Source organism: Beta vulgaris, chromosome 5 (genome assembly GCF_026745355.1).
Source record: "Beta vulgaris subsp. vulgaris cultivar EL10 chromosome 5, EL10.2, whole genome shotgun sequence".
In the NCBI taxonomy this organism is placed as follows: domain Eukaryota; kingdom Viridiplantae; phylum Streptophyta; class Magnoliopsida; order Caryophyllales; family Amaranthaceae; genus Beta; species Beta vulgaris.
Genome location: NC_079206.1, coordinates 61,043,397 through 61,055,957, shown reverse-complemented (window position 1 = coordinate 61,055,957; position 12,561 = coordinate 61,043,397). Strand labels below are relative to the sequence as shown.

The window sequence follows — 12,561 nt, the reverse complement described above, 5'->3', positions numbered from 1 at the left end:
TGCACCATTTGTGCAGAATTTTATAACTCAAAAAGGTAGAGGCAACGGGCGCACAGCCGCAAACCCTCAATCCTGCCGTTTTTTTTTTTACTTAATTACAGCTTCTGCGAGAGAGAAAAGATGTGAGCTTTTGTCAACTGATTTTGTCATATATTTACTGTATGTCACACCGTATTCATTTATACTCTCTTTAGCCAGAAAAAATAGCAAGTATGATACGGTAAAATAATTAATGAACACATACTGCTCTCTACAGGAAAAAATAAAATGACAGTTTCGAAATGTGAATTTGAAGTACTCTACACAATGAAACAGAGGACGAGAGATCAATTATCTATCTGAAAGTATTGAGTTGGAATCAATACTCACTTTGATTTTGAATGCAAGAAAACTTCACAGACGAACTTGGGTCCCTACTATAGTACTATGTCAGAGCAGATATATATAGAAAAACCAAGGATAATTAATTTTACAAATACAATCACCACTGTGGATTAATTTTACAAATACAATCACCACTGTGGTTTCACGATGTCGAAGTTGCGTTGAAAATGTAAGCAAGAAAAGCAAGTTTTACCTTGTAGACTAAAACAAGACTGAATAACGGTGCATCAAGTCCATAAACCACCATTTTTGTTGCTAGTTTGCGAGAAAATCCCTGCTTAGGGGCTAGGGCTTTAGTATATAGACAATGAGTGTAGAGTGTGAACATGAAAATATCCACTCTCCAAGTTGATAGTTGCTTCAGATAACAAGCCACTCCAGAGCAGAGTTTTTCCTCTGTAAGCTGTTAAATTTTTCATAAGACTACTAAAGTGAAAAGAATTGCACTTATAAGGGAAGCCGCACCTCTGCATCGTGATAATCTTTGGGGTTCATGGACACAATGCACAAAGAATGTGGGAGGAAGAAATATATGAATAAGAACACAAGAACACCAAGATCAGCCTCCTCACCAACAGCTGGTCGACGAGGTTGTATCAAATATATTTGGCTTGCACACCATAAGCAATACATAGCTGCTATGACCAGTATCAATTTTATAGATTGGTTATACTGAGCTTGAACGGATTTCGAAGGCCTAATTCTGCAAAAATTAAGGTAAAATTGAATGGGACCGCTATTATGGAGCAAAAAAGATGACATGTACATTTCACATCTATGTTCTTGAAATGATTACCGGTGGATGTATATAAAACCAACAATTAATCCAATGCACAAAAGGCCAACGACAACAACGGCGTCTGGGTTTATAGGGGCACGGCCAGTCCACCAACCAGTGCTCAATATCCAGGTGTATACAGAAGATTTACCATTTTCCTGCACAACTTCCGGACAATGAAGGTAAGTTACTAAATGATGACTAAATTTTCTGAAGCACAAGTTCTCTACATACAATGATTGAATGGTTCATACATATAATACACTAGAAAAGATCCAACAGTAGTCGATGCATCCCCTTTCAAAGAATTAAGGCCTAAGGGATCAAGACATATGAAGATAGCAAGCCCAACTAGGCAAAATCACAAACCTGCAAATAAGGTGTGCATATTTCTGCTGCGTTTTCATTTTGATATACCTCTTCGTTTAAATCAAAAAAGCATAGAGGCATCATGAAAAGAGCATGTAAACATAGACAAAAAGTTGTTGTGCTAAATAGCATGAAAGTGTATGCGAAGTACACATCATCTCATGCTCCTGGATGTCTAGCTTCTATATTATTAGTCACAACACAAGCCTAGAAACGAAAATTGGCCAAATACGTTCTTACTTGGACAGCATATATACCAACCTACATTTGTTTTTACAGTATTTGAAAAGCTGTTGTCCCTGAATCTGATGATGTGATAGAAGTAACAAGAAAACTTAATGCTCCAGCTTTCCAGCAAATTCACAACAAGAGAAATCTTCCAACAAGTATCTTAGATGTTGAAGCAATGTAACACGTCAACCGCCTTGTAACACTGCACAACATCCTCTTGTTTGCATACGAACCTTTCTCCACTGTACAAGCTACAATCTAAGACATAGTCACTTATGTATTATGTGCTATCTTAAGTCTTAATTGCATGTTCCTTCATTTGATACCTCAAATATGTCCTTTCCTAATAAAAACTAGCTCTATACCAGAAATATATACAACTTCCATGATTTCTCTTAATTATCCACATGAATCCCTGGGCAACCCCTCTTGTTATTAGCTTCTAAAATTATCAATTGAAATGGTGCTATAAGTCACATAATGTATTCTCTGCTCAAGTAAAAGATGAATAACAAGGTACACTTCATCTCAAAATAGTGACAAAAGAACATTACCTCAAACATTCCCTCAAAATCAAAAAACATTACCTCAAATAAGTGATCCAGAAAGAAATGTGATAAAGAACCGGCTGAAATCAGCAAAAAGCATTGCATCCTAGAGAGAGGCACCTTTCAAAAAAAAAAAAAAAAAAAAGAAGACCCAAGGTGAGGACTATACTAATTATAGCTACACACATGATAAAAGAACATATACCCTGTCATGAAATAGTTATCCAGAAACCAATCCTAGCCCCCAAGATTGTAGGATACTCATGTCTTATGCTCAAACCTCAAAGAACTCTTTTTAGGAGTTTTTTTTTTTTTTTTTTGGGGGGGGGGGGGGGGGGGGTCTTGATCATTATATTAACCGTATACAAGAACTAATCCTCGAACACGTGTGGTTTGCATGGACATCAAGTTTTATGTCCATATAGCCAAAAAAAAACATTAGATTATGCAGAAAGAAAATGTTCACTTTAATGGAACTATATATAACAATGTCAAAAACTGAAAAAGTATGCATATATGTACTCATCAAGTAAAGATTGGCCTGAACCACACCCATCATTAGGGGAGAGAGTCCACTTCATAGACTAAGGAGGTCCCATCTTAAAACCTATAATGATAAGCGGAGTAGTCCTTTTGCATTATAAAGTAATCTCATCTCTCTTTTATCAATGTGGGCATGTATTATACTCTATAGAGCATAGCTTCCACAAACAACAAAGTATTGTATTATTTAAGTTGAATTAAGATGCTTAAATGAATAGCCATGTTTGACAAGCTGGAATATTAACTTAACTAAATTGAAAATAGTAGCATTTGAATTTTAAGGACTCAAATATATTTTATTCATCTACTTCCAAATTCTAACTCAATTATATATGCAATGTGACAATGTCCCTCTCAGCTTGAACTTAGGCTCCATTTGGTAGGGTGCAAAACGTTTTCCAAGAAAAATATTTTACTTTATTTTCAGTTTTACATTGTTTGACAGGCAAAGGAGTGTAAAGTCATTTTTCCTTGGAGTAAAATTACTCTCCTAGTAATGGAAAACCACTTTCATTTCAAAATGAAGGGAAAACTATTTTCCTTTATCTTTCTTGTACACTCCTCTCACTACCTCCTTACTTTACTTTTCATTTTCCCTTCATTTCATCATTTTTCTTACATGAAACCAAACAACGAAAAACTAATTTTGAAATTGTGTTTTCCATTGTAAATCGTTTTCCATGCAAATCATTTTACACTGAAAATGTTTTACGTCCTACCAAATGGAGCCTTAGTATGCGTTGCTAGTGTTGCTAAACATAGCCTAGTTCACTCATAGAGCCATAAATGATATAGAGGGGTGAGGGTAAATTTAAGTATATTGTATCTAGGGAATAAAATATATCCCTTGATTACTGATTAGTACACCAAAAATATAAACTGACAAGGATACTTATACTCCATGATACTCTTACAACCTGGTCACCAACAAAAACAATTTCTTGGTTTATTCTATCTATTAACAATAAAAATATATGTTTTTTTCAGAGAAATAAAACAATATAGTATGTTCTTCTGCTTGGATTCACATGTTTAATTTTCTAATTGTAGAAAGATTAAACTGACAAGGATACCATTGTTAGACCCCAGAAAACACCTGAACTTTTAATTAATTAATTCTCAATTTAGAATTCCCAGAAAAAACATCTAAGAATACTAGAATCAACAAATTAACAGAAACTAACCACTAATAATTAGCAAACGCAATTAAACGAAGTGTCAGCAACTAACCCCAGAGATAGAATCCAAGAGACCCTTTTGAAGTAAAATTCTGGAAGCCCATGAGTAGAGGAGAGAGAGTGGGAAACCTAAGAAAACGACGTAGTAAAAAGGATGGTGGACGAGATCAGCTACAGCAGAACCCACATAGTCTCCGAAACCAACGGTGGAGGTTAGCCACTCCGAGAAGGACCCGATGTCTGGCCCGAAGAAGGCGTTTAGAGCAAAACAAACGCAGTGATGAGGGCTGAACCGCCCATTTGATGCAACCATCAAGCCCAGGCCCGACCCTAGGGCGTACATCATATGGGGGCCCGGCCCCGGCATCTTTTGTTGGGCTGAGGGTGTCGTTCGTTCAGTGACGGCTGAAGATGAGCTAACAATGAAGAATTCTGCTTTTTTTTGTGGCAATGGGAGATGAAGTGAAGTTGATTAGGATTTAGGGTGCTCACTAGTGTGGTGCTGTGTGAAGTGATGAACTGATGACTGGTGTGGTGTGGGGGTAATGAAGGTGTTGAAATGGTCAAGTTTGTGTGAGTAAAATCTAGTCTATCGGTTTCATTTTAATTGTTACACTTTGATATTTTAGGATATTCACAAATTTCACTTCGATCATCATTTGTGTTTTATACACGAATTGAAAATATAATCATATGGGATTTTGTTAGATTCATCATAACATGTATTTAATTAATATGTACTTTTTATAATTTTTACAAATACAAAACTAAAGATATATATCCTCAAAATTTTGCATTGACATGTGTAAAACATGTAAGTCGTAGATTAAAATAAAATAGAGGGAGTATACTAATACAATAATAAATAAAAAATTTGCTTTGGAGTATTCTCTTTACGTAAATATTTCTAAGGTAAAGAAAATGTACCTTTAATTTCATACGTATTTCTATTTAGCTACTCAAGTTAATTTTAGCCAATTTAGGTTTTCCTTTTGATATGTTTAGATTTCAAATACAACATGCAACCCTCACAAAAAAGATGTTAGCATTTTATGTGTGATACAATAACTCTTTTACGGATTTTGTAATCCTTTTTAAATTGATATTTTTACTATCTAAAGATAATTCATATATTTAAATTCTAAGATGACCCATATCTTTATTTAAAAAAACTAATATGAACCCGGTGCACACTAACTTAGTGTGCACCCGATCCATATCACGTAAGTTTATTATAGGCTTTTCAGTTTTTGGCGCATTAGGTTTTTATCTCTCCTAATATTTTCTCTCTCCTCAGATACTGTCTTGTTTCATAACCTCCTCTTCAGATACTTGGTGCACTCTAACTTCTGCATTTTTTCTCTCTTTGCCCTAAGTTCTTCATTTTCACTCTTTTCAAGTTTAGTTTTGTGTAATCTCTCTCTGCCATAATTTCTTCATTTTGAGTTCTGGTTAATCTTGAATTTAGCAATGGGAAAGAAAACTATTGGTAATCGAAATGTTCCAAAATGCAGAGGTTTGCGTTCATCGCTTGGTCTTGGTGATCGTGCAAAAGTTCCGGAGGTTACTGGAACTTCTCATACTGATGGTAATTATGTTGTTGATTTTAGTTTTTACTATAATTTCTTATAATTTTTGTAGTTTTGATGTTTTGTAGTTCAATGCGTCTTTTATTTTTAGTTTGAATTACTCATCGTTCATTTTTGTGCGATTTTATTGTTTGCATGATGAATTTCTGTTGATTTTTGTTCGATTTTTGGAGTTCTGCTTTTTTTAGGTTTATTTTTGAATTAATATTTTGTAATTGTGTGATTCCTGTGATGGTATGATATATGTGTTTTGACATTATAGTGTATTTTCAGATGATATAGTGTATGTTAAATATGATATAGTGTATTTTCTCATGATATAGTGTATTTTAAAATGATAGTGTTGTTGTGATAGTTCTTTGACAGTGTATATTGACATCAGATTATGTGTTTTTGATATGATATAGTGTATGTTAAAGTGATATAGTGTATGTTACAATGATATAGTGTATGTTACAATGATATGTATGTTAAAGTGATGTAGTGTATTTTACAATGATATAGTGTTATGTTAAAATGATATAGTGTATGTCAAAGTGATATAGTGTATGTTTAAGTGATATAGTGTATGTTATAATGATATAGTGTATGTTATAATGATATAGTGTATGTTACAGTGACATAGTGTATGTTATAATGATATAGTGTATGTTACAGTGACATAGTGTATGTTATAATGATATAGTGTATGTTTAATTGATATAGTGTGTATTGAAATGATATGGTGTATGCTACAGTGATATAGTGTATGTTAAAGTGATATAGTGTATGTTATAATGATATAGTGTGTATTATAATGATATAGTGTATGTTACAGTGACATAGTGTATGTTAAAGTGATATAGTGTATGTTTAAGTGATATAGTGTGTGTTAAAATGATATAGTGTATGTTTAAATGATATAGTGTATATTAAAATGATATAGTGTATGTTACAGTGATATAGTGCACATTTTGGATTGAATTGTGATGATTTTCGTCGTCGATTGCTTCAATGTTGTTCGTCGTCGTCGAGTGATATAGGTTGTCTATACTATATGGTTCAATACTCTGATTGAGATCTATTTGATCAATTAAACCTGAATTTTCCATGAATTTTTCGCAATTGTTCAATTCAATAGGAAATTGTTGAAGAATCAATTTAGTTTGTAAAAATAATTTCAATTGAGAGAAACAATAATTTGCAGAAATTTAATAGCGATATAATCTATGGTTTTTGGAAATATTGAAGAGAGAGAAAGTGGCGGATTTTGGAAGTATTGAAGAGAGAGAAAATCGCGCATTTTTGGTAATTAAAAGTTAGTAATGTTTAACGGGTCACGTGCGTGGGCCTGGTCCACACTATTTTTAGTGTGAACCGGGTCCACACAAGTTGGATTGATCTTTATTAAATTCTTCTTGCCCATCTTAATTTACACAATTTGAAGTATATACTATAATTACTGAAAGTTTATCAAATTTGTCTGAATCTATCTTATGTCATAGTGTCTTCGCAATTATATAATGTGCTTAGAAGTTAGACCTATTAGAAATCGGTCTGGCCCAAGTTGATGAGCTTTGGACAAAAAAAAATTTACCCCATAATAATTAATTTGACCCGCAGTTGAACAACATGATAATTTTTTATCAAACATGATCTATTTGACCTAATCCAACCAGACAATCATTTGTTGGATGTAAATAATACAGGCAAAACTTTTGTATAAGGCAGACCACACCTTGAACAATTGGTGTAGCCGGCTAATATAAGGCCCAAGTTAGGCCTTATAATGAAGCCCGCATCCCCTAAAAAAGCCCAAGCGCGAATTTGTTTTAAGAGGGGTTACTTTTCGTAACAGGGGTTACTTTTGAATTCGTTTTCATATAGGTTACTTTTTGTAACATGAGTTATTTTTATTAAATCTAGGTTTTTTTTCTTCTAATTTTTAGGCGTTACTTTTAGTGAAACTAGGAGTTACTTTTTTGAATATTAAGGAATTACTATACTGAAACTTAGGATTACTTTTTGTAATGCTAAGGGTTACTTTTAATGAAAGTATGGGTTACATTTTGTAATTATAAGGGGTTACTTTTACAGTAAATAGGGGTTACTTTTATTGAAACTAGGGATTTCTTTTTCAAATACTAATGGTTACTTTTTTGCAATATTGAGGGGTTACTTTTTACCAAACCATTTCTCAATCTCCCTCCCTTCTCTTTGATCAAACCATGGAACCACCACATCCTCCTCCCCATCATCACCACAACCACCAACTCAAACAACAACCACCATCACTGGCCTCTCAACTCCTCCATCAAACTGATTCAAATGTGCGGCCTGCACTTCCATAACCGCACCACCATCATTAGATCACGAATGAGGTTGATATGGCCTCATCAATTCGCGAATACCAAAATCGTCGGAAACTTCTCTTTAATCGTCGCCGAAGTTCTCCAACGCCTGTAGTCTCCAAGGAAATCACAATTTGCGAACTCAAAGAACTTCGTGAATCTTGTCGGAGATCTCCATCAACGACGACTACTCGTGGTGCTCCTCTTTGTGGTCCGCCATTATTGCAACTTTAATGGCGGATGAAGTCGAAGAAAGAGAAGATGGAAAATGGAGAGAGAGAGAGAGAGAAAGAGAAGGGAGTGGGATTTTTGTCGGGAGGAGGAGAAAGAAAATGACAAATGTGAGGAGAAGATGAATTGGGGCGGGGAAGGAGGAAGAGGAAAAGGAAGAGGTACAGTAAAGAAGTTGAAGATTTGAGGAAGGAGGAAGGAGGAGGGAGGAAGGAGGACGGGGTATGATTTAGCCGCACGGTTGTTGTATGTGTGGCCTGTTTTACCAAAAACGGACTGAATAATACAACATTATAAAAATCTTCCCCTCGCATATACTAATCGCGAGATTTAACAAATTGTTTACTAGTCTACAACATCATATGTATAATTTGGATTTGACTATGTTTGACTATATCTAGTATGACTTGATATTTGGGATACATATTGAAGCAAGATTGTATACTTACATTGAGACGTGCATATACAAAGGGAGTCCCAGAAGCCCTTAAACTGTTTGGTCAATCTAAAGGCTTGTTTCTTGATCAAGCACTTTCGGTTTAAGATGGGACTTAAAAGTGGCCCAATTTTAAAACAACTCAATCAAGTTCATAACTAGTTTGTTTAAAAAATAATCAGCTTACTTCACGGTCTAAGCTAATAGGGTCACTTAAAAAATAGCGTAAACATAATGTGATTCTTTTATGAGAAACAATGAGATAATCTCATAATGAGTTTGTCTTATTTAAAAAATGAGCATTCATAACTATCTAATTACAACTTTGTCGACCAGTTTGATTTGATAGGATGCAAAGGTTATAGTAACAAAAGTTTTGTTATTAATGACCAGGGGGAAAAAAATAACTGAAAGAAATAAAATCAATTAGTTATTCATCAAATTTCATTTATTTAATGTCAAGAATATAGAACTCGAAGACGTATAAATAAGTCATTTATTTGGGTCAAGCTTTTAAGGGGCTCATTCAAAACTTACTCGAACTATCAACAGAAAATAAGAGCTTTCGGCTCGTCAAGATATAAATAGGCAATATAGAAGTTTTCGTAGTTTGTGAATGCCTAAGAGTGTGATAACATATTGAATAACAATGACTTAATTGGAATTAGTGTTGGTCCAAAAGCGTGGAGACCATGTTTCTGTTTTCTAAATGTTATATAAAGCAAATTAACTATGCAAATCATTCATAGGGAGTAACACCGAATGCGCTTCATGGATGGACTTAAGAGTGATAATAAGCCTGACAAGTTCGCGAGCAGCTCGGGCTCGGCAAGGTCAAGGCTCGGCTCGAGACTTAAACGAACCGAGCCGAGCTAGGCAAAGCTCGGCTCGTAAAGCTCGTGAACAGGTCTATTATTATTTTATACTAAAAAAAAAATTATATTAAAAAAAGATTTTATATTAAAAAATATTTTATATTGAAAAAAAATTATATATTAGAAAATTATTTATATATATTAAAAATTATATTAAGTATTTCTTTTAAGATATTAACTAAGGTAAATAATAGAAGAAAGATAAAAAGAGAAGGTAAAAACAATTAAAAAGAAAAAGAAAACAAAAAAGATAGAAAAGAGTAACCCTCGAAGGCTCAAAATGCAAAACGCTTAAACGAGCTCACGAGCCGAGCCGAACCCGTGAAAAGCTAAACAAGCTCGAGCCGAGGCCAGTACTATTCGGGCTCGGCTCGCTCGATAAACACCCCTAAATGGACTAATATCAAGTGTTCTAAATTAATGTCATGTGTTGGTCCTATACGTATCCCAAACAGATAAGTTATATTTCTCGTATATTAAGATACCAGCCCACTGGAATCAATGTTCAACAGTTGTCTTCATGTACTTAGTACTGATATACTACTCTCTTCTTTTTGAAAAAAATATTTTTTACGTTTTGAAATAAATGAAATATTTCTCTCATGTAAAAAATAAAATACAAACTGCTTTTATTTTTTTCAAAACAGAAAAAGTATTGTTCTTTTGAGTCTTTTTATTTTGGCATTTCTTTCATGTCCATGAACGTAATAATATTTCCACTTGCCAAACAGACGCACAATGGTCAATTTTCTCCATCATGATCCTAAATCGTGTTATGATCAGGCTAATTGACTCGATGAAGAGCCAATACATCACTCATTTGCCCTTCTATTGTTACACGCTTTTCACCTTTTTTATTTGTTTCTAACTTTTACTATTTTTCATCATATAATCATGAAAATATATATAATAACAAGTCTAAGATATCTCATTACTCTTTCCTACACCTCACATTCCACTAATTATGGACAAACACTTGTCACAACCCTCTCTTTTTTCCTCCGATAGCATGTACATGGGGTAGTATTTAGTTGGTCTACACTCAGAAAGAGTAAGGACAACTATTGGGAAGAAGGGGTTGGTGCTTGAATTAAGACCAACCCCACCATTGATCTATGTGAACAAAATAAAATAAGATAGAGTCAGTTTTGAGAATATAAAATTATTGGACATAATGAAGTATATGACGGATTGAGGGGTATAATAAAAGTAGGAAAGAGAAATGGGTGAACCAAGTGTCCTTCATACTCAACTCCAAACTTCATACTGAACCACGTTAGCTTTCTACCAATTTTTAATTCTACGAACTAACTCCAAACTCATTCGAACTTTATACTTTATTCCTCAAACTATTTTCATACTCACTCTGAAAAAAGAAGAAGACACGTGACATTTTTTTACTGACTAAAAAAATATCCTTTGAATAGCAAGCTAGAATCTTGTAAATAGTCTTGAATATCAAAACCTAACTCAAGACTTTATTCAAAATTTTGCCCAAATATAATTGAGTTTATTGAGGCTATGTTCAGTTCACCTTGTTTTTGCTTATTTCAGATCTAATCAGATCAGAAAAAATAAGTTCAGATCAGATCAGTTCAGATCATGCTTATATTTAAAAATCATTATATCTTTCATTACATATTAGTAAAAATTATAATAATTGAATATTAATAAAGTACTCATTGAGACGAATCAAACCAGACCCCACATGACTATATTTTTTCTTATATACTGAGAAAAATCTAAAAGATAAGATCTTGTAATCAGAAAAAATAAGTTCAGTTCAGATCAGATCAGAAAAAATAAGTTCAGATCAGATCAGATAAGTTCAGATCAGAAAATTTCAGGTGAACTAAACATAGCCTGAGTCTTACCATAAGATTCTACGTAAGACTGCCCGTCTGCCCCCCTATACTCCTAATATTTTCACCCTTAGCAAATGACAATGCATCTATCGAGGAGACAGTGTGCAATCTCTCAAAGTCCACAACTTAGTCACAGGCCCATGTGAGAAGCATTGAAGGCCCATCTTGTATATTGGATCACTCAATGATTATAACAATCTCAAACTCATTTCTTCTCTCTCTTCACGTGGACACGGTGTATGTCACGGTGTTTGTCAGCAATAGTTAGGAGCAAATGGATAAGCATGAAAGTTGAAACTCAGGAACATTCTATTACCGTCACCTTCTGGGGTGTAGTTTCTTGGTCCCACACTATTTCAGCTCCACTCCTCTTTTGTTTTCTTCCTTTTCAAACAAAAAAAAAAAGAACTTCAATTCCTTTCGGGTTTTCACTTCCTAACTATTTTTTTTTTCCTTGACAATGCCTTGCGTCAGTTATAATAAACAAGTATGTTAGTATTTTTAAATTTTATAATTCATTTTGCTATTTTTCATACTTTTTTGTCCATTAAGAAATTGAAAAATTCACGTCACGACATGATAAGTAAATTTTTTTTGAAAGTTTTGAGTTTGAAAACAATACCTTAAAAGAAATTGTGGTAAGAGAATATGACATCAATATTCTCTTGTAAGTTAAATATAAGAGCGCTAGATATATATATACTTGTTTAAGTCTTTTTAATTATTTATAATTATTACAATACTTCATCATATTTTATTTGAAACATTGGACAACAAAGTAATAGTGTATTGATGGTTAAGCTCTTACTTTTCATTTCAAAGGTCACATGTTTGATATATACTTTGCACTTACACATTTTAAAAAACTGAGGAGTACACATAGACATAAAACATTTGCATTAGAAATTTGAGAAGGGTGACACATGGCACATAGGTTTTCTTTCGCATGCCTTTTAATATATTTGCATAGGTTTATTTTCTCAGGTTATTCAATAAGTTAGTCTATTTGTATAAAAGTTCTCCTTCCTTGTTGCAAGAGCTTTTGTCTACTCTCTTGTGAGAATTGTGTCATCCTCCTATATGGGAGTTTTAAGTATCTCAGTGATTTTTCAAATTCGTTAGTTCTCGTGGCTTGGAGTTTTGAAGATATGGAAGATTATACTCATTGGTTGAAGATTAAGAATATCATGATTAAGGTCATATT

General features: G+C 33.6%; 1 protein-coding gene across 2 annotated transcripts; it reads right to left on the bottom strand.

Annotated features, from left to right (window-relative positions):
• Positions 1-419: 419 nt before the first annotated feature.
• On the bottom strand, positions 420-4,566 carry LOC104894248 (uncharacterized). 2 transcript variants are annotated; one of them, XR_008969626.1, is made up of 4 exons: positions 4,084-4,566; positions 2,350-2,430; positions 1,181-1,328; positions 420-1,087 (listed from the first exon to the last, which is right to left on the bottom strand). XR_008969626.1 is itself a non-coding variant. In XM_010680435.4 (4 exons), the coding sequence occupies exons 1-4, from the start codon at positions 4,396-4,398 to the stop codon at positions 832-834; spliced, it is 792 nt and encodes a 263-aa protein (XP_010678737.3). In that variant the 5' UTR covers positions 4,399-4,564; the 3' UTR covers positions 420-831. The 2 variants fall into 2 exon arrangements, 1 of the variants encoding a protein (XP_010678737.3); XM_010680435.4 differs by having other exon boundaries at positions 1,181-1,320; positions 4,084-4,564.
• Between the last annotated feature and the right edge of the window lie 7,995 nt (positions 4,567-12,561).

Bases quoted from the DNA above. Each gene is read 5' to 3' on its own strand.
- LOC104894248 (XM_010680435.4), bottom strand. From the start codon at position 4,398: ATGCCGGGGCCGGGCCCCCATATGATGTACGCCCTAGGGTCGGGCCTG. The intron at 2,431-4,083 runs GTTAGTTGCTGA...TTTTTTTGAAAG, and splicing joins TCTTGGATTCTATCTCTGGG to GTGCCTCTCTCTAGGATGCA. The intron at 1,321-2,349 runs GTAATGTTTTTT...GAAGTTGTGCAG, and splicing joins TTCTGGATCACTTATTTGAG to GAAAATGGTAAATCTTCTGT.